The 22182-nt window shown below is 44.6% G+C and overlaps 1 protein-coding gene across 3 annotated transcripts in view; it reads left to right on the forward strand.

Moving 5' to 3' along the window:
* Positions 1–22182, forward strand: part of LOC123491394 (A-kinase anchor protein 9-like) — a 131624-nt gene that overhangs the window by 103692 nt on the left and 5750 nt on the right. For 2 of the 3 annotated variants that reach the window (XM_045221974.1, XM_045221975.1), the window contains 18 exons: positions 4415–4582; positions 8434–8538; positions 8869–9021; positions 12853–12939; positions 13407–14453; positions 14661–14801; positions 14900–14944; positions 15105–15242; positions 15457–15501; positions 15616–16350; positions 16596–16656; positions 17007–17128; positions 17264–17464; positions 18222–18389; positions 18756–18894; positions 19169–19382; positions 19598–19748; positions 19955–20311. In XM_045221974.1, the coding sequence (XP_045077909.1) occupies positions 4415–4582; positions 8434–8538; positions 8869–9021; positions 12853–12939; positions 13407–14453; positions 14661–14801; positions 14900–14944; positions 15105–15242; positions 15457–15501; positions 15616–16350; positions 16596–16656; positions 17007–17128; positions 17264–17464; positions 18222–18389; positions 18756–18894; positions 19169–19382; positions 19598–19748; positions 19955–20311 (4077 nt within the window). Of the gene's footprint in view, positions 1–3157; positions 3179–4414; positions 4583–8433; positions 8539–8868; positions 9022–12852; positions 12940–13406; positions 14454–14660; positions 14802–14899; positions 14945–15104; positions 15243–15456; positions 15502–15615; positions 16351–16595; positions 16657–17006; positions 17129–17263; positions 17465–18221; positions 18390–18755; positions 18895–19168; positions 19383–19597; positions 19749–19954; positions 20312–22182 lie in introns of all 3 variants that reach the window. The other variant, XM_045221973.1, reaches the window with a different exon arrangement.

The following is a 22182-nucleotide window of genomic DNA, read 5'->3' on the forward strand; positions in this document are numbered from 1 at the left end:
AGCCCAATCTCCAGACCTGAACCCCATTGAAAACTTCTGGAATGTGATCAAGAGGAAGATGGATGGTCACAAGCCATCAAACAAAGCCGAGCTGGTTTAATTTTCAAGTCACCCAACATCAATGTGAAAGACTGGTGGAGAGCAAGATGCATAAAAGCTGTGATTGAAAATCAGGGTTATTCCACCAAATATTGATTTCTGAACTCTTCCTAAGTTAAAACATTATTATTGTGTTGTTTAAAAATAAACATTAACTTATTTTCTTTGCATTATTCGAGGTCTGACAACACTGCATATTTTTTGTTATTTTGACCAGTTGTCATTTTCTGCAACTAAATGCTCTAAATGACAATATTTTTATTTGGAATTTGGGAGAAATGTTGTCAGTAGATTATAGAATAAAACAAAAATGTTATTTTTACCCAAACACATAGCTATAAATAGTAAAACCAGAGAAACAGATAATTTTGCAGTGGTCTCTTAATTTTTTCCACAGTTGTATATGCTGGATGTGATTTCTGTTTTTTTGGGGTGAGGGCTGATTTGTCAATCATCGCAATGGTGATTTTTGTTTATTAACTGTGAGGGGGTTGTGGGTATTATGTGATTGTAATGCATTTTGTAGAACTGTAGTATTATTTTTATTTTTTATGGAACATTTTATTGAACATAAAAGGTCTTAACAGTGGTCTTGTCCTTGTCACTAAACACTTAATATATTTTGCATCTTTCGACAAAGCAGTGTCCATGGAGAGGTTCTATTTACTCTCGCACCGTCTGGTAGCTACCTACCTCTAGTAAATATCATTAGATACAGTGGGGGAAAAAAGTATTTAGTCAGCCACCAATTGTGCAAGTTCTCCCACTTTAAAAGATGAGAGAGGCCTGTAATTTTTATCATAGGTACACGTCAACTATGACAGACAAATTGAGGAAAAAAAATCCAGAAAATCACATTGTAGGATTTTTAATGAATTTATTTGCAAATTATGGTGGAAAATACAGTGGGGGAAAAAAGTATTTAGTCAGCCACCAATTGTGCAAGTTCTCCCACTTAAAAAGATGAGCGAGGCCTGTAATTTTCATCATAGGTACACGTCAACTATGACAGACAAATTGAGAAAAAAAATCCAGAAAATCACATTGTAGGATTTTTTATGAATTTATTTGCAAATTATGGTGGAAAATAAGTATTCGGTCACCTACAAACAAGCAAGATTTCTGGCTCTCACAGACCTGTAACTTCTTCTTTAAGAGGCTCCTCTGTCCTCCACTCGTTACCTGTATTAATGGCACATGTTTGAACTTGTTATCAGTATAAAAGACACCTGTCCACAACCTCAAACAGTCACACTCCAAACTCCACTATGGCCAAGACCAAAGAGCTGTCAAAGGACACCAGAAACAAAATTGTAGACCTGCACCAGGCTGGGAAGACTGAATCTGCAATAGGTAAGCAGCTTGGTTTGAAGAAATCAACTGTGGGAGCAATTATTAGGAAATGGAAGACATACAAGACCACTGATAATCTCCCGCGATCTGGGGCTCCACGCAAGATCTCACCCGGGTGGGGTCAAAATGATCACAAGAACGGTGAGCAAAAATCCCAGAACCACACGGGGGGACCTAGTGAATGACCTGCAGAGAGCTGGGACCAAAGTAACAAAGCCTACCATCAGTAACACACTGGCAGTGCCAGACGTGTCCCCCTGCTTAAGCCAGTACATGTCCAGGCCCGTCTGAAGTTTGCTAGAGTGCATTTGGATGATCCAGAAGAGGATTGGGAGAATGTCATATGATCAGATGAAACCAAAATATAACTTTTTGGTAAAAACTCAACTCGTCGTGTTTGGAGGACAAAGAATGCTGAGTTGCATCCAAAGAACACCATACCTACTGTGAAGCATGGGGGTGGAAACATCATGCTTTGGGGCTGTTTTTCTGCAAAGGGACCAGGACGACTGATCTGTGTAAAGGAAAGAATGAATGGGGCCATGTATCGTGAGATTTTGAGTGAAAACCTCCTTCCATCAGCAAGGGCATTGAAGATGAAATGTGGTTGGGTCTTTCAGCATGACAATGATCCCAAACACACCGCCGGGCACCGAATGAGTGGCTTCTAAGAAGCATTTCAAGGTCCTGGAGTGGCCTAGCCAGTCTCCAGATCTCAACCCCATAGAACATCTTTGGAGGGAGTTGAAAGTCCGTGTTGCCCAGCGACAGCCCCAAAACATCACTGCTCTAGAGGAGATCTGCATGGAGGAATGGGCCAAAATACCAGCAACAGTGTGTGAAATCCTTACAGAAACTTACAGAAAACGTTTGACCTGTGTCATTGCCAACAAAGGGTATATAACAAAGTATTGAGAAACTTTTGTTATTGACCAAATACTTATTTTCCACCATAATTTGCAAATAAATTCATTAAAAATCCTACAATGTGATTTTCTGTAAAAGAAAATCTCAATTTGTCTGTCATAGTTGACGTGTACCTATGATGAAAATTACAGGCCTCTCTCATCTTTTTAAGTGGGAGAACTTGCACAATTGGTGGCTGACTAAATACCTTTTTCCCCCACTGTATTACATTAGGTTATTTCTGCTGAGCATCATCATCTGGACCATGGAGGTCTGTCTTTGCATTATAATTGCATCTACTATCATAACAGCTGTGATATACAGCTTCTCTCTGGTTTACTGTAAGTCAGCTGAGTTGTGGCTGGTTTCTGCTAAAAGTCAATAGCGTCATCATAGCTCCACATCTCTTTGACATGCTGTGGCAGTGGCTCTGCTTGCTGTTGCCATCAGCTGTGTTTTACATTTGTTACCATACTGTTGTTTGTGTTCAGTCTTCAACTGTATTATAGTGGCATGTGTAGTGGAAACATGTCACTACAAGTAACTCAGAATTATTGAATTGAATTAGAGTTGTCTCTTTTTAAACACCATTATAGATACTGTAGGGGCCTGTTTTTGCTAAGCTAAATGCAATTCGCTATATCACAGCAGCCTTTCTCTGCTATCATAATCTTAGCGCCATTCCTTCTCCCACCACCACCTCCTATTAGTCACTGCTATGCTCATTAAAGGCCATTCTCTCTCTTTCCTCCTCTTCCTCTTTCCTCCTCTCTCCCTCTTTGCCTCTCTCCCATGGCAGGTGGATCAGCTGACCTCCCAGGTATTGCTATTAGTTCCATTGAAACAGCCTCTCTATTAACTCAACTCCATCAGTTGCATGGTAGCAGCCTGTCATTGCAAACCATGTTAGAGCCCCCCCTCTTTCCGTTCCTCTGCTCTCTTTCTCCTTTCCGTCCCTTTAAATATCCCGTAGCAGGTGGATCCCAGCGATTAGTGGCGCTAGCGTCATTGAAAAGGCCCTTCTATTAAATATAATTAGCTGCACTCAAAACCAACCTCTCCCTCTTCCCCCGTTTCTCCCTCTTTCCCTATTCATCTCCCTTTCCCTACCATGTAGCAGGAGTGGATCATCTAACCTCATAGTATTGCTCCCGTTTACATTCGAACTGCCTCTGTTGTTCAGCTGCACCATAGCATAACCTAATTAGCTAACCTTTCTCCTTCCCTTCTGCTCTTCCCCTCTTCCACATGGCAGGTGGCTCAGCTAATCTAACAGCTATTGCTAGTAGCTAACGTATACTGAAATGCAGCTTCTCTCATATTGAATCATATCATCCATTCTGCATAATGACAGGTAGACTCTCTTTGCCATCCTCGCCGAAGCCCTCCTCACTCCCTCTTTCCCTCTAGCCCCTAGTGATGGGGGAAGAAATTGATAGTTACATATCGCCATATTATTTTTGGCCGATATTATATTGATACTTTTACTCCAAGTATCGATTTGTAAAATACATTACAAATGTTTTGCTATGTAGCGTTAGCTAGTGCTAGTCGGCTGTATCTGCGCCAAAACGCCGGTATTTTTCATCTTATAGCGTGTTCTCCTCTTCTTTTTAAATAGTGAGCCAACATGTTTCCAGCACTTTTATTTCCATGACTGATCAAAACTAATTTTCTCATGCTCTCTCTTGTCTCTCTGCAGCAGACATACTATATAGTGAGAAATATGTTTGGACCATCAAATTGCAATAAAATCGCAGTATCGAATCGCAATACATATAAAATCATGAGAATCGCAATACATATCGTATCGGCACCTAAGTATTGGGATAATATCGTATTGTGAGATCCCTGGCAATTCCCAGCCCTACTACCTCCTCTCTTTTACCCCTCTCTTCAAAACGGCAGGTGGATCAGCTGACCTCCAAGCTACTGTGTTGTATTACTACTAACTAGCCACATTGATACATTGAAGCTACAGACTGTATGATCCTCACTGAAACCCCTCTTTTCCTCCCTCTCCTTTCTCCTCCTCCTCATCCCTCTCCTCTCCCAGGTGGATCAGCTGACCCAGCAGCTGACGGAAAAGGCGGACTGGTGCAGCGAGCTGCTGCTGGCGTCCGAGCAGCTGCAGCGCGAGGTGGGTGAGCGCAACGAGGAGATCGACAAGCTGGAGGACCGCATCCGCGAGCTGGAGGAGGCACTGCTGGCCAGCACCGAGACAGTGAGAGAGAGAAGGGAGAGATGGATGGAGAGGAAGGGGGGATGGATGAAGTGGGATAGAGACTGAGAGAGAACAACAAAGAGAGGAAGGTGGAAAAAGAGAGGAGAGGGACAAGGAGAGAAAGAGAGAGTGGAAAAGAGAGTGGAGTGGGGAGAGGTAAAGGGAGCTAGAAAGGGAGAGAGAGAAGGAGACACTCCTACTCCTTTCTACCGCTGCTGTTGATGATGCTGTGTTAAGGCTAGCGAATGCCAAGATTTCTCCCCAGAGGGAGTGTGTGTGTGTTGGGGGGGTTCTTCTATCCTTGTGGGGACCTTAAAGTCTCTGCAAGGATAGTAAAACAAGGAAAATTCTCCTTTGTGGGGACAATACCCACGTCCCATTTAGGACAAAGGCTATTTTAAGCTTAGGGGTTAGGGATACAATTAGGGTTAGGGTTACGGGTTAAGGTTAGGGGTTAGGGAAAATAGGATTTTCAATGGAAATTAATTTTAGGTCCCCATGAGAATAGAAGAACATAACGTGTGTGTGAGAGAGAAGATGGAGTGTGTGTGCATGTTAGTGTCAGAATGAGAGTGTGTGTTCTGGTAGAGTGTGAGAGAATGACAGCATGAAGCTACATGTGGATATAGTTAGAAGTTTACATACACTTAGGTTGGAGTCATTAAAACTCGTTTTTCAACCACTCCACACATTTCTTGTTAACAAACTATAGTTTTTGCAAGTGGGTTAGGACATCTACTTTGTGCATGACACAAGTAATTTTCCAACAATTGTTTACAGACAGATTAATTAACTTATAGTTCACTGTATCACAATTCCAGTGGGTCAGAAGTTTACATACACTAAGTTGACTATGCCTTTAAACAGCTTGGAAAATTCCAGAAAATGATGTCATGGCTTTAGAAGCTTCTGATAGGCGAATTGACATCATTTGAGTCAATTGAAGGTGTACCTGTGGATGTATTTCAAGGCCTACCTTCAAACTCAGTGCCTCTTTGCTTGACATCATGGGAAAATGAAAAGAAATCAGCCAAGACCTCAGAAAAAAAATTGTAGACCTCCACAAGTCTGTTTCATTCTTGGGATTAATTTCCAAACGCCTGAAGGTACCACGTTCATCTGTACAAACAATATCTCTAGCTGCATCTCCTAGAGATGAACGTACTTTGGTGCAAAAAGTGCAAATCAATCCCAGAACAACAGCAAAGGACCTTGTGAAGATGCTGGAGGAAACAGGTACAAAAGTATCTATATCCACAGTAAAACTAGTCCTATATCGACATAACCTGAAAGGCCCCTCAGCAAGGAAGAAGCCACTGCTCCAAAACCGCCATAAAAAAGCCAGACAACGGTTTGCAACTGCACATGAGGACCAAGGAGAAATGTCCTCTGGTCTGATGAAACAAAAATAGAACTGTTTGGCCATAATGACCATCGTTATGTTTGGAGGAAAAAGGGGGTTGCTTGCAAGCCAAAGAACACCATCCCAACCGTGAAGCACGGGGGTGGCAGCATCATGCTGTGGGGGTGCTTTGCTGCAGGAGGGACTGGTGCACTTCACAAAATAGATGGCATCATGAGGAAGGAAAATTATGTGGATATATTGAAGCAACATCTCAAGACATCAGTCAGGAAGTTAAAGCTTGGTCGCAAATGGGTCTTCCAAATGGACAATGACCCCAAGCATACTTCCAAAGTTGTGGCAAAATGGCTTAAGGACAACAAAGTCAAGGTATTGGAGTGGCCATCACAAAGCCCTGACCTCAATCCTATAGAAAATATGTGGGCAGAACTGAAAAAGCTTGTGCGAGCAAGGAGGCCTACAAACCTGTCAGGAGGAATGGGCCAAAATTCACCCCTTATTGTGGGAAGCTTGTGCAAGGCTACCCGAAACGTTTGACCCAAGTTAAACAATTTAAAGGCAATGCTACCAAATACTAATTGAGTGTATGTAAACTTCTGACCCACTGGGAATGTGATGAAAGAAATAAAAGCTTAAATAAATCATTCTCTCTACTATTATTCTGACATGTCACATTCTTAAAATAAAGTGGTGATCCTAACTGACCTAAGACAGTCACTTTTTACTAGGATTAAATGTCAGGAATTGTGAAAAACTGAGTTTAAAGTAGTATGTAAACTTCCGACTTCAACTCTATATGTGTGTGTGTGTGTGTGTGTGTGTGTGTGTGTGTGTGTGTGTGTGTGTGCACGCATTGGTAAGAAAGGAGACTGAGTGTACAAGCATTACCCAATGTCATGGCTGAGAATGTGTGTCCATAATAATGAGTACTGCAACCAAGTACTGCAACTAATATCACTGTTGGCTGGCTGAAACATAGAGCAGTGAAAAAAATGGCCCCATACCATGCTACTGCCCAGATGATCAAGTGCATGACATCGCAGATACTGTTTATGATGTATGACTGTGTGTGTGGCTATCCTGAGATTTGTGCGTTTGCTTGTGTGTACAGTACCAGTCAAAAGTTTACACACCTACTCATTCAAGGGTTTTTCTTTATTTTTTGTTCTACATTGTAGAATAATAGTGAAGACATCAAAACTATGAAATAACACATATGGAATCATGTAGTAACCAAAACATATATTTTAGATTTTAGATTCTTCAAAGTAGCCACCCTTTGCCTTGATGACAGCTTTGCACACTATTGGCATTCGCTCAACCAGCTTTTCAAACAGTCTTGAAGGAAAAGTACTTGTTGGCTGCTTTTCCTTCACTCTGCGTTCCAACTCATCCCAAACCATCTCAATTGGGTTGAGGTCGGGTGATTGTGGAGGCCAGGTCATCTAATGTAGCACTCCATCACTCTCCTTCTTGGTCAAATAGCCCTTACACAGCCTGGAGGTGTTTTTTTGGTCATTGTCCTGTTGAAAGACAAATGATAGTCCCACTAAGCGCAAACCAGATGGGATGTTGTATTGCTGCAGAATGCTGTGGTAGCCATGCTGTTTAAATGTGCCTTGAATTCTAAATAAATCACAGACAGTGTCACCAGCAAAGCACCATCACACCTCCTCCTCCATGCTTCACGGTGGGAACCACACATGCGGAGATCATCCGTTCACCTACTCTGCATCTCACAAAGACACGGGGGTTGGAACCAGAAATCTCAAATTTGGACTCATCAGACCAAAGGACATATTTCCACCGGTCTAATGTCCATTGCGCGTGTTTCTTGGCCCAAGCAAGTCTCTTCTTCTTATTGGTGTCTTGGTTTCTTTTCTCTGGGTCTTCCTTTCATGTGGTGGTCCTCATGAGAGCCAGTTTCATCATAGCGCTTGATGGTTTTTGCGACTGCACTTGAGGAAACTTTCAAAGTTCTTGACTGACTTGCATGTCTTAAAGTAATGATGGACTGTTGTTTCTCTTTGCTTATTTGAGCTGTTCTTGCCATAATATGGACTTGGTCTTTTACCAAATAGGGCTATCCTCTAGTCACAACACAACTAATTGGCTCAAACGCATTAAGAAGGAATGAAATTACACAAATTAACTTTTAACAAGGCACACCTGTTAATTGAAATGCATTCCATGAAGCTGGTTGAGAGAATGCCAAGAGTGTACAAAGCTGTCATCAAGGCAAAGGGTGTCTACTTTGAAGAATCTCAAATATAAAATCTATTTTGATTTGTTTAATACTTTTTTAGTTACTGCATGATTCCATATGTGTTATTTCATAGTTTTGATATCTTCACTATTATGTAAAAAATAGTAAAAATAAAGAAAAACCCTTCAATGAGTGTGTCCAAACCTTTGACTGGTACTGTACGTGTGCGTGCTTGGCTCATGACTGGTCGCTAAATAATAATGTATTGTGTGTGTGTTTCAGGTGGAGGATAAGAGGCAGCTTGTGTCTGTTAGTGAGCTTGGGGACGCCTCACTGGAGGTTCAGCTACAGACTGAAAGAGAGGCTCTGGACAGGAAAGAGAAAGAGGTAATATACTGGTCTTGTGGGGGTTTCTTTCTTTCACATGTTTGGAAGGGAATTTCTAAGTAGCCAATCCAGCACAGTGTCAAAGCTAGCCAGCGAAAACCTTGAACGGTTATCACGTCCACGATGATTCATACAAAGTGGACCATTCCTCTACTTGTTGCATCCCTTTGCCCGCCATCTTTCACTTCACCTCAAATCACGCTCCTTCAATAGCCAGTGATGGACACAAGACAGGTCCCAACTTAGATTTCAAGTCCCCTGTTGTCGATGCCCTGGTCCTCAGTTAGAACACACAAGACACCAGCTTGACTTCCCCCTTCTCCCCTCCAGATCAGTAACCTGGAGGAGCAGCTGGAGCAGTTCCGGGAGGAGCTGGAGAACAAGAATGATGAGGTGCAGCAGCTACACATGCAGCTGGAGATCCAGAGGAAGGAGCTGAGCACCCAGCAGCAAGACCTGGAGACCAAGGACCGCCTGCTCCAGGTAATCGGCCAACACACAGCTAGGCTAGCATGTAGGTAGCCTTAGCCCCCACACAGCTAGGCTAGCATGTAGGTAGCCTTAGCCACCACACAGCCAGGCTAGTGTAGGTAGCCTTAGCCCCCACACAGCTAGGCTAGCATGTAAGTAGCCATAGCCCCCACACAGCCAGGCTAGTATGTAAGTAGCGTTAGCCTCCACACAGCCAGGCTAGTATGTAGATAGCCTCAGCCACAACGCCAGACTAGCATGTAAGTAGCCATAGCCCCCACACAGCCAGGCTAGTATGTAGGTAGCCTCAGCCACAACACTAGACTAGCAGGTCGATAGTTTAGCCAACACACAGCTAGGCTAACATTTAGATATACGCAAGCCAGACAGTTAGACTAGCAGCAACCAGGTAAAACACAACAATCCAACATATTGGTAGTCTTAGCCACAAAAAAAGGCAAACATTATAAACCCTTTATAATGCCTATATAGATGCTACAGAAATAATTTACAAGCTAATTCTATATACAGTGCAAGTATTCAGACCCCTTGACTTTTTCCACATTTTGTTACGTTACAGCCTTATTCTAAAATTGATTTTTAAAAAATATATATATATCATCAATTTACACATAGTACCCCATAATGACGAAGCAAAAACTGGTTTTTAGAAATGTTGGCAAATTGAAATATCACATTTACATAAGTATTCAAACCGTTTACTCAGTACTTTGTTGAAGCACCTTTGGAAGTGATTACAGCCTTGAGTCTTCTTGGGTATGACGCTACAAGCTTGGCACACCTGTATTTGGGGAGTTTCTCCCATTCTTCTCTGCACATCCTCTTTAGCTCTGTCAGGTTGGATGGGGAGCGTCGCAGCACGGTTATTTTCAGGTCTCTCCAGAGATGTTAGATCGGGTTCAAGTCCGGGTTCTGGCTGGGCCACTCAAGGACATTCAGAGACTTGTCCCGAAGCCACTCCTATGTTGTCTTGGCTGTGTGCTTAGGGTTGTTGTCCTGTTGGAAGGTGAACCATCACCCCAGTCTGAGGTCCTGAGCGCTCTGGAGCAGGTTTTCATCATGAATCTCTCTGTACTTTGCTCCATTCATCTTTCCCTCGATCCTGACAAGTCTCCCAGTCCCTGCCGCTGAAAAACATCCCCACAGCATGATGCTGCCACCACCATGCTTCACCGTAGGGATGGTGCCAGGTTTCCTCCAGATGTGACGCTTGGCGTTCAGGCCAAAGAGTTCAATCTTCATCAGACCAGAGAATCTTGTTTCTCATGGTCAGAGTCTTTAGGTGCCTTTTGGCAAACTCCAAGTGGGCTGTCATGTGCCTTTTACTGAGGAGTGGCTCCCGTCTGGCCACTCTACCATAAAGGCCTGATTGGTGGAGTGCTGCAGAGATGGTTGTCCTTCTGGAAGGTTCTCCCATCTCCACAGAGTAACTTTGGAGCTCTGTCAGAGTGCACCATCGGGTTCTTGGTCACCTCCCTGACCAAGGCCCTTCTCCCCCGATTGCTCAGTTTGGCCAGGCGGCCAGCTCTAGGAAGAATCTTGGTGGTTCCAAACTTATTCCATTTAAGAATGATGGAGGCCACTGTGTTCTTGGGGACCTTCAATGCTGCAGACATTTTTTGGTACCCTTCCCCAGATCTGTGCCTTCACACAATCCTGTCTCGGAGCTCTACGGACAATTCCTTCAACCTCATGGCTTGATTTTTGCTCTGACATGCACTGTCAACTGTGGGGCCTTATATAGACAGGGGTGTGCCTTTCCAAATCATGTCCAATCAATTGAATTTACCACAGGTGGACTCCAATCAAGTTGTAGAAACATCTCAAGGATGTTCAATGGAAACAGGATGCACCTGAGCTCAATTTCGAGTCTCATAGCAAAGGGTCTGAATACTTACACTACCAGTCAAAAGTTTGGACAAACCTACTCATTCAAGGGTTTTTCTTTATTTTTTACTATTTTTTACATTGTAGAATAATAGTGAATACATCAAATCTATGAAATAACACATATGGAATCATGTAGTAACCAAAAAAGTGTTAAACAAATCAAAATATATTTTATATTTGAGATTCTTCAAATAGCCACCCTTTGCCTTGATGACAGCTTTGCACACTCTTGGCATTCTCTCAACCAGCTTCATGAGGTAGTCACCTGGAATGCATTTAAATTAACAGGTGTGTTTTCTTAAAAGTTAATTTGTGGAATTTCTTTCCTTCTTAATGTGTTTGAGCCAATCAGTTGTGTTGTGACAAGGTAGGGGGGGTATACAGAAGATAGCCCTTATTATGGCAAGAACAGCTCAAATAAGCAAAGAGAAACGACAGTCCATCGTTACTTTAAGACATGAAGGTCAGTCAATACGGAACATTTCAAGAACTTTTAAAGTTTCTTCAAGTGCAGTTGCAAAAACCATCAAGCGCTATGATGAAACTGGCTCTCATGAGGACCACCACAGGAATGGAAGACCCAGAGTTACCTCTGCTGCAGAGGATAAGTTCAGTAGAGTTACCAGCCCCAGAAATTGCAGCCCAAATAAATGCTTCACAGAGTTGAAGTCAGAGACACATCTCAACATCAACTGTTCAGAGGATTGCTGCAAAGAAACCACTACTAAAGGACACCAATAAGAAGAAGAGACCTACTTGGGCCAAGAAACACGAGCAATGGACATTAGACTGGTGGAAATGTGTCCTTTGGTCTGGAATCCAAATTGGATTTTTGGTTCCAACCGCCGTGTTTTTGTGAGACACGGTGTGGGTGAACGGATGATCTCCGCATGTGTAGTTCCCACCGTAAAGTTTGGAGGAGGAGGTGTTATGGTGTGGGGGTGCTTTGCTGGTGACACTGTGATTTATTTAGAATTCAAGGCACACTTAACAAGCAATGCTACCACAGCATTCTGCAGCGATACACCATCCCATCTGGTTTGGGCTTAGTGGGACTGTCATTTGTTTTTCAACAGGACAATGACCCAACACACCTCCAAGCTGTGTAAAGGCTATTTTACCAAGAAGGAGAGTGATGGAGTGCTGCATCAGATGACCTGGCCTTCACAATCCCCTGACCTCAACCCAATTGAGATGGTTTGGGATGAGTTGGACGGCAGAGTGAAGGAAAAGCAGCCAACAAGTGCTCAGCATATGTGGGAACTCCTTCAAGACTGTTGGAAAAGCATTCCAGGTGAAGCTGGTTGAGAATGCCAAGAGTGTGCAAAGTTGTCATCAAGGCAAAGAGTGGCTATTTGAAGAATCTCAAATCTAAAATATATTTTGATTTGTTTAACACTTGTTTGGTTACTATATGATTCCATATGTGTTATTTCATAGTTTTGATGTCTTCACTATTATTCTACAATGTAAAAAATAGTAAAAATAAAGAAAAACCCTTGAATGAGTAGGTGTGTCCAAACTTTTGACTGTTACTGTATGTAAATAAGGAATTTCGGTCAAAACATTTTTAATACATTTGCTAGAATTTCTAAAAACCTATTTTCACTTTGTCATTATGGGGTATTGTGTGTAGATTGATGAGGAAATATTTTTATTTAATCAATTTTCGATTAAAGCTTTAACGTAACAAAATGTGGAAAAGGTCAAGGGGTCTGAATACTTTCCGAATGCACTGTATATGCCACATTAGCCAAAGCACCAAATGTGGGACCGGTTGGGCTAATATGGTACTGATAGGTAGTATCCCCACACCAAAGATAAACAATTCCCCCATAAATGTTCCTTCTCTATTGTCCCAGATTAAGGGTGAGTTTTTTTGTGTTGAGAGCCAGCAGATTATAATTTCCGACATATGATACACTTTTGAAGGTGATGGAGGAGAAGGACAGGGAAATAAAGCTTCTTAATGAGCAGATGGCTAAGCTTCAACACACGGAAACAGCCCCTGATAACAAGGTAACCCCATATACATATACGTTACAGACAGACCACTTGTTCTTCTGTTCACATATATGTATATCTCTGTGATAGTGGATCAGTGTGTGTGTTGTGTGACAGCCGTTCACTTTATTTTTGTTTTGACGGAACCTACCATTTTATTTTAGGTTTTGGTAAGTAGGCCTCCCATGCTCTGTTGTCTTGTGTTGTGACATTTTCTTTAAATTGGCTTACTAAACATCTGAGAACACTTGGAACACCCTAGAAATGTCCAACAAATCAGAATTGGTTCCTGAAGTACCGTTATTACAGTTTCCCAACCTAAAATGTTACCTGATTGGTTGATCAAACCAAACATTATCAATATTAACTATCTTGCCGTGGTACAACTGTGTCTCAGAGGTTCACCAGAAAGCATGAGCCGGTCTTTTTCCTCCTCATCTTTGTTCTTATTCCTACATTCACTGCTCCGTCCTTCCCTTTAGGAAATAGACGCAAAGGATGAACTACTGCGTGAGCTGGAGTCCCAGGTGGAGTGCATGCGGAGTGAGCAGCAGCGCCTGAAAAGAAACAGTGAGGAGGAACTGGAGCAGCTCAACGCAGTCATCGACAAGCTCCAGGAGGAGCTGACCAACATCGAGCGGAAGCAATCCTCGGAGACGGACGAGGAGCTCAAGGGCCAGTTGGAGAGCCAGGTCCGAGGTCCCAGCAAGGAGGAGTATGATGAAATGAAGCAAAAGATGGACCTGGCCACCCAAGAGCTGGACACCATCAAAGCCGAGCACTGCTCGCTCTTGGAGAGGTACCAGTGCTTGCAGGTAAGCAGGCTAGCATTAGCCGAATCGGAAAAGGAACAGTCGGACAACACCGCGATGGAGCTGCATGACGCCCTCAGGGAGAAGACGGCAGAATTCTTGGTGGTGCAGGCTCAAATTCAGGCGCTGGAGCAGAGCACCACCTCCAGGGTGGAGGAGCTGAGCCGTCGCGTCCAGGAACTTGAGGCCTGTGTCAGAGAGAGGGATTCTGAACTGACTCGCTGCCGGTTCCTGGTGGAGCGGGCCCAGGAGGATGCCGATGAGCTCCAGCGCAAGGTCCAGGACCTGGAGGACAAGCTTAGGGAGAGGGTGGCGGCCGCGCTTGTCAGCCAGGCCCAACTGGGTGCCGTCCAGCAACAGTCGCATCTATCGCAGGAGTCCAAGGGCCAGAGAACCAAAGAATCCAGCCACCAGGATCCCCAGGGACAGATGGAGGTACTGGACTTTGGGTTTACAGGATCGTCCCGAGCAGCGGAGATCCAAGGAGCCAAACAGGGCCCCACAGGGAAGGTGGTCCTCCTGACGGAGAAGCTCCGTGAGCTGGAGGTGGGCCTGAGTGGCATGCAGAAGGACCAGGAGCTGCAGAAGCAGCTGCTCTCCAGCTCAGAGGAGGAGGTGCTGGAGTACGAGAAGAGGCTGGTCGTGCTCATGGATCTGCTCAATCAGATGAGGACGATCAAGCCTGGTGGACAACAGAGAATGTTTCCAGCCGCAGAGGTAGGAGTGAACTTTAGCCTTCACTTATTGCCTATGGGAGTTAAGTTAGCGCTAGCCTGTACCACCTCCTATAAATTCACTTTAGAGGGTTAGAGTTAGCCTGCACTACTTCCCATGGATTAATTAATTACCTTTAGCCTACACTGCCTTTAGATGTTTTTCACAGTTTAAATGCTGACAAGCTGCTATCTCTTTGAACTGAATCAGACTCCATCTTCTGGAGGCAACAAGCCAGCTATATCTGAGATGCTACAGGAACTACAAGAGGTCAGGGATGAGGCTTCAGTCACCAAAGAACAGCTCAGCAGTTACAGGGAGAGCAGCAATAAACTCCAGCAGGAGCTCAAGGTATGTAATATCACACTCAACAACCGTGTTTGATTAGTGCTCTATTCAACTTATTGCTTGAGAGGGAGTTACAATTATCACACATTTTCCTTTTTTAGGCAAAAGAGGTTGCAATAGCAAAGCTTCAGGAAGACCTTCAAAGGGTAAGAAACAAAGGGTTCCTCCGATTTGCCATAGGCACAGACACAGTACAATTCTACTTTGCCTCAGAGTTGCTAAAGTATTGCAATTCCCTTAAATTCATTGTCTTGAAATCCAAGTTCTAGAAATTCTAACATCTAACACATCTACCTTTGACACCAGGTGTCATCGGGGGGCGGTGAGGCCAAGGTGTCGGAGCTCAATCGGGAGCTGAAGGAGGTCAAAGAGGAGGCCGCGGCCACCAAAGAGGAGCTCAGCAGCTACAGGGAACGCTGTGACAAACTACAGGAGCTGCTACAGGTATGAACACAGTCCCAATCAACCAGTGTTCAGCAGAGCAAAGAACTATGGGAGTCGCAGTCTTCCAGTGCCAAACTTAGTTGATTTTATTAATTGTCAATTTTTTGTGGATAACTGTACATTTAAAAAATGTTGATCAAATAGGAAGTTGTATGTGTAGTCTTTTCAGTGATTAACCAATCCGACCATTTCATTAAAAAAATGTGTACCAAAGGAGAGAGAGATGACCATAGCACATCTCAAGGGTGAACTCCACCGGGTAAGTGTATATTGCTGCAAGGAAGAATATTCCAACTTTACTCAACAATATGGAAAAATATCTATTGGTATGTCTTCACTTGTGTATGGATTTTGGTGTCTCCTAACTTCACAGGCTTCATCGGAAGATGACGGTGCCGCCGCGTCCGAGCTTCTCCAAGAGCTCCAGGAGGTCCGAGACGAGGCAGCCGCTACCAAAGAACACCTGAACAGCTTCAGAGAGTGCAGCGATAAACTCCAGAACGAACTCCAAGTCCGCGACCTGTCCATCGCACAGCTTCAAGAGGAGCTCCAACAGCTCAGAGTAGCCTTGGCGAAAACCGCAGAGTCACCGTCACCACTATCCCCACTATCACCATCTCAGTCTCCCTCACCCCAGCAGCACCAGCCAGCACCAGCCTCCAATCCGAAAAAGAAAGGCGGCAAACCGCAAGACCACCGCCAAGGGGCCAAGGGAAAAATGGCTGCTGCTGCCAAAGACAAAACATCGTTCTCCAGGAAGAACTCTGCCGCGGCGAACCAAATGACCTCCGACAAATCATCCGGTCAATCATCTGGTCTTAATGGATCTCAACTTCTGTCTCGTACAGACACTGGCACCCAGACGGAGACATTTTCCTCCCAGACATCTGACCATCCCAGGTCTGTGTCGGAGGAAGAGGTGGAGGAGATGATCGGGGAGTACCAGGAGAAGATCGTACAGATGCAGGAGCTGCACGCGGCGGAGATCCTGGACATGGAGGCCCGGCACATCGCAGAGAGCGAGGCCCTGAAGAGGGACGCTCAGATGCTAGAGGAGGAGTGCAAGGCTCTCAAGACCGTCATCGAGAAGTTGCAACGCTCTCACGAGGTGAGTCCGTTCGGCGACATCTCAGCAGACCTGGGTTGTGTTCATTAGGCACAAAACAGAAGTGAGTAAGACTACCTGGACGCTTGTTTTCGTTTTCTGTTGCAGAACACGGTTTCAGTCTGTTTTCTTTCGTTTGGTGCTTAATAAACACGACCGAGATGATGAGCTTGACATTTTTATGGGGGAGTGGGGACGTAAAGGAACTCAAACTCTTCTGTGTACTGACCTGGTTTCATGCCCTCCAGGCCCCCTCATCGAGACCAGAGCGTCCCGCAGGATCGCAATTCAAAGACGGCTACACCAGTGGTAAGTTGTTGTAGTCTCACATATCGCACCTCCATGCCAAATGTGAGCCTCTGTATTCAATGCTATGCCGAGTCTCAAGAGGTCACATGCTTTCCCTAGTAATCACAATATCCTAGGCTATATAACACCTTCACAATCAATGCATAAATATGTATACAATACAGTATCAACAAACACAGAATTTTACGAGTCATGGTGTGACTCTTTTGGGTTGATGCATATGTTTGCTGGTGTTTGTGACAATGGATGCTTTGCATGACATGAGAAAATGTTATTTTGCATGCCTATTCAAAGAAAGAGTTTTGCTTCCATTGGTATGCAATGTTAACCTTGTGTGTACCCTATTGCAGACAGCAGTTCTGACTGGAGTCAGCGGACAGGCTATGACCTGCCTAATCTGCAGCAGGAGTTCAGGACCACGCCAGAGGGAGCCAGGAAAGAGACAGACGATGCACTGCCTGACAAAATTAAGGTACAAGAACTGCATTTGGCAGTTAATTATGTCTTTATATGCCAATCTGTGTATTTGAGTGTATTGGTGTAGATGTCTGGTTTGCACATGGTTTTATGTTTATGAGATGAATGTCTGTACATGTGTCCACTCCAGAACCTGCTCCGTGAGGTGCACCAGGAGGGTATGCAGGTGCTGTCCCTGTCAGAGCTGCCAATCCCAGAGGGTGAGGCTGACCCAGCCAGCCTGCTCCACCATGCCCAGGGCTGGCCCAAAGAGAGAGAGGCCTTGCTGGCCACCGTGGAGTCCCTCAAGGCCCTCATTGCCCAGATGCAGACGCACAGCAGGGAAACACAGGTACAGTACTGGTAGCGTCTGTACTGTGTAGCGCGGATACTTTGTACAAGTAGCCTCTCTTAAATACAGTAGGGGTTTTGTTGGTCTTAGTTTAACCCCCTAAGGTCGATGACTGCGCCCACGTGAAAATCGAATTAGCTAGAGATATCTGTCTCAATCCACCACATCCACCTATGTCGCACTTCCGCATCTGCGGTGAAAGGTGACAGAGCTACAGCAGTGTTTGTCAGACCGTGAGACATTTTGCTCTACGACCCCTACAAGCGTCTTGGGACTCGTCTGAAGTCGGTACAGCTGATCTACCAACTTCTGTCTGTAGCGTCCGCCCAGTTTGGGCTCTAGGAAACCCACAGTCCTCACTCGTCTGAAGGTCCCCCGGTACCAGTCGAAAAAATTATGGAAATATATATGGAGACTGTTTAGTGGCAAAAATAAGGGGTTAAATACATGTTAAAAAATATATAACAAATGTTTCCTGATCTTTCTTATATATCTGAGATATAGAATAGACACTTCAGAACAAACTTCCTTTAGATTTTTGGGGGGGACTGTCTGATGTTCCATGTAGTGAATCTGTTAATCAATGCGTTTGTATGGGCTAATAGCAGTAAGGCCAAATAAACATTTACATCAAATAAGTGTTTTCTATATATAGCTTAGTGGAACACCCCCCCAGCTTAGACTGATGGGTTAAATGAAACATAGCCTGTTTCCACCTGTTTTCTATAAATATGTGTCTGTGCTTGTGTATGTTCAGACTCCAGGTAGTGCGGACTGGCGTGGAGAGCTGCTGGGGGCGGTGCAGCAGGTGTTTGTGAGGGAGCGGAGTGTGCTGAAGAGCACCCTCTATGCCCGACTGGACCAGCTGGACACTAGCGACGCTATCATCCACCTCAACCATCTGGAGCACAGGCTAGCCGAGCAGGTCACTGAAAAACGATGTAAACTTTAGCCTAACTTCTGGCTAACCTTAGCATTAGCCTCAACTAGCTGGAGCACAGGCTAGCCGAGCAGGTCACTGAAAAACGATGTAAACTTTAGCCTAACTTCTAGCTAACCTTAGCATTAGCCTCAACTAGCTGGAGCACAGGCTAGCCGAGCAGGTAGCTAATAAACACACTCAGGTTAGCCTATTAACTAGCTGGAGAGTGGGATATAGCCAATAGGTAATACAAAAAAATAGAGCCGTTTTAGTCTAGGGTCTATTTCTCCACTTTGTAGAAAAACCTGGTGGTCACATGCATTGTTTTTAAGTTCCAAGGCTAAACTGTGTATGTGTGTATATCTACAGGACACCCATCACAGGGATGCCATGGGGATGCTGCAGGCTGCAGACAGAAGCAGTTTGCTGACAGAGGTCCTGCAGCTCCAGGCCCAGCTACAACAAATCCAAGCCCAGGAGCCTGGCAGAGGAGGCAGATCCAATCAAGGTCTGTAGTCTGGCCCTCCAATGGCTTCTCATACCGTGTGTGTTTGTGTGTGGTAAGGACACAGGGATGATGGATGAATGGGTGGGGGCTGGATGGATGGATGGATAAATTCATTGATTTATTGATTGACTGACTAATATCTATAGTAAATTGTCTTAGATGAGGTCACAGCTATTCAACTCAATGCAACCAATATCATGAATTTAAAAAGGAGAAACAGCAGCTGATTCTAATGCCTTGCATGTTGTTTTGTCTGGCTGCTCGTCCCACTCAGGTGTTCAGCCCAGTGTTCAGCCTGGTGTTGAGCAGCAGAGGGAGAGAGGAGCTCCTCAGTCTGGTTTGAGTGGCGTTCAGGAGACCCCCACACTGCAGCAGGCTGACAGGGCTCTGCTGGAGGAGCTGAAGGGAGAGCTGGCCCAGACCAAACTAGAGCTGGAGACTACGCTCAAGGCCCAGCACAAACACCTGAAGGAGCTGGACACAATCAGGTAAGGTTTTAATGCACGCTCACACACACACACACACTGTGTCTTAGTTTGACATAAAAGAGCAGAATATTCTCAGGTAAGACTATTTAGAGATATACAGAAACAAACATCGACTTACACTCACCTTCCCAGCCTCGGTATTACATACACATATAGTTGACCTTCCTGGTTGCTGTTGGATGGATCCAGACTGGTGTCGTTGTCTTTGTTTCTAGAACGGAAGTGTCACAGAAGGCTGCTGAGGTGAACACCCTGACGGACAGACTTGCAGGCGAACAGAAGAAGGCCAGAGAGCTGCAGTGGGCCATCGAGAAGGAGAAGTGTAAATCAGACAAGAAAGAGGAGATTGAGAGCGAGGAGCTGGAGGTAAGACAGTTTGTAGTGAAGGTAGTAGACTGGTGTAATTTCACACAAGTGTGATCAGGTATGTGTATACTTGTTTCCACATTTCTTCACTTTAGTGTATTTTACTTAAATGTAGTGTTTTACTGATGTGTTCACCTTAGTCACTGGAGTATGTCTACTCAAGTGTTTTTCACACGTATCTCTGTCTTTACACCCCTTCCCTCCAGGATCTCAAACTGGCCTTAGAGGAGCAGCAGAGTCACGTAGCCCAGCTGACCTCAGCCCTAGACCAGGAGCGCCAGTCCACCTCCCAGCTCTCAGTCCAGGCCGAACAGGAGCGCTCCAGGCTGCAGACCCAGGCCTCGAAGCTCCACGTCCAGCTAGAGTCGGAGCGAGCCCGGGCCCAGGAGCTGAGTAGCGCCCTGGGGAGAGAGAAGGAGCTCCGCCAGCATGGCTCCTCCTGGGGTGAAAGCCCAGAGGGGGAGGGGGCTGAGAGGGGGGAGGATGAAGTGGTGGGAGGGACGATGTCATCCGAAGCGCTTCTGGAGGGACTGCGGAGGGAGCTGGACGAGAAGCATGCTCAGGTGGGCTGTTTGTTTGTAGATGAAGCAGATACACACACGTACATACACACTAGTTTACTTACAGTAAGTCTTATGATGCAATGAATGGGGCTGTGCTTCGACCGATTGGTTCTCCTCCATGTCTTTCTCACGCAAACACCCACAGCCACACACAGCCCCCGAGCGCCTTCCATTACAACTGTTGGATTTTCAAATCTAAACAACGAGAAATCTCAACCCCCCAGGATTTTTGTTGTTGTTGAGAGAACCAATCAAGTCTGCACAATTTCTGAGCAAATATTGCATAAACAAACAAACCCCTTTCAAGAACAGTGAGTCACAGCTCTTTCTCGCTGTGTGGTCACATCAGCCAGGCTGCTGTCAATGCCCTGCACACAGGAGAGTCACAGAAAGTGCTAGCGAAAATATTGTGTTGGCATTATGTCCAGTTACAGTACCAGTCAAAAGTTTGGACACACACCTACTCATTCAAGGGTTTTTCTTTATTTTTACTATTTTCTACATTGTAGAATAATAGTGAAGACATCAAAACTATGAAATAACACATATGGAATCATGTAGTAACCAAAAAAGTGTTAAACAAATCAAAATATATTTTAGATTTTAGATTCTTCAAATAGCCACCCTTTGCCTTGACAGCTTTGCACACTCTTGGCATTCTCTCAACCAGCTTCACCTGGAATGCTTTTCCAACAGTCTTGAAGGAGTTCCCACATATGCTGAGCACTTGTTGGCTGCTTTTCCCTTCACTCTGCCGTCCGACTCATCCCAAACCATCTCAATTGGGTTGAGGCCAGGTCATCTGATGCAGCACTCCATCACTCTCCTTCTTGGTCAAATAGCCCTTACACAGCCTGGAGGTGTGTTGGGTCTTTGTCCTGTTGAAAAACAAATTATAGTCCCACTAAGCCCAAACCAGATGGGATGGCGTATCGCTGCAGAATGCTGTGGTAGCCATGCAGGTTAATTGTCACAGTGTCACCAGCAAAGCACCCCCACACCATAACACCTCCTCCTCCATGCTTTACGGTGGGAACTACACATGCGGAGATCATCCGTTCACCCACACTGCGTCTTACAAAGACACACCGGTTGGAACTAAAAATCTCAAATTTGGACTGCAGACCAAAGGACACATTTCCACCGGTCTATTGTCCATTGCTCGTGTTTCTTGGCCCAAGCAGGTCTCTTCTTCTTATTGGTGGAACCTTTAGTAGTGGTTTCTTTGCAGCAATTCGACCATGAAAGCCTGATTCACACAGTCCCCTCTGAACAGTTGATGTTGAGATGTCTGTGATTTGAACTTTGTGAAGCATTTATTTGGGCTGCAATTTCTGAGGCTGGTAACTGTAATGAAATTATCCTCTGTAGCAGAGGTAACTCTGGGTCTTCCATTCCTGTGGCGGTCCTCATGAGAGCCAGTTTCATCATAGCGCTTGATGGTTTTTGCGACTGCAGTTGAAGAAACTTTAAAAGTTCTTGAAATGTTCCGTATTGACTGACCTTCATGTCTTAAAGTAATGATGGACTGTTGTTTCTCTTTGCTTATTTGAGCTGTTCTTGCCATAATATGGACTTGGTCTTTTACCAAATAGGGCTATCCTCTAGTCACAACACAACTAATTGGCTCAAACGCATTAAGAAGGAATGAAATTACACAAATTAACTTTTAACAAGGCACACCTGTTAGTTGAAATGCATTCCAGGTGACTACCTGGTTGAGAGAATTCCAAGAGTGTGCAAAGCTGTCATCAAGGCAAAGGGTGGCTATTTGAAGAATCTCAAATATAAAATATATTTTGATTTGTATTACACTTTTTTGGTTACTATATGATTCCATATGTGTTATTTCATAGTTTTGATGTCTTCAC

The sequence above is a fragment of the Coregonus clupeaformis genome, chromosome 8 (assembly GCF_020615455.1).
Source record: "Coregonus clupeaformis isolate EN_2021a chromosome 8, ASM2061545v1, whole genome shotgun sequence".
In the NCBI taxonomy this organism is placed as follows: Eukaryota; Metazoa; Chordata; class Actinopteri; order Salmoniformes; family Salmonidae; genus Coregonus; species Coregonus clupeaformis.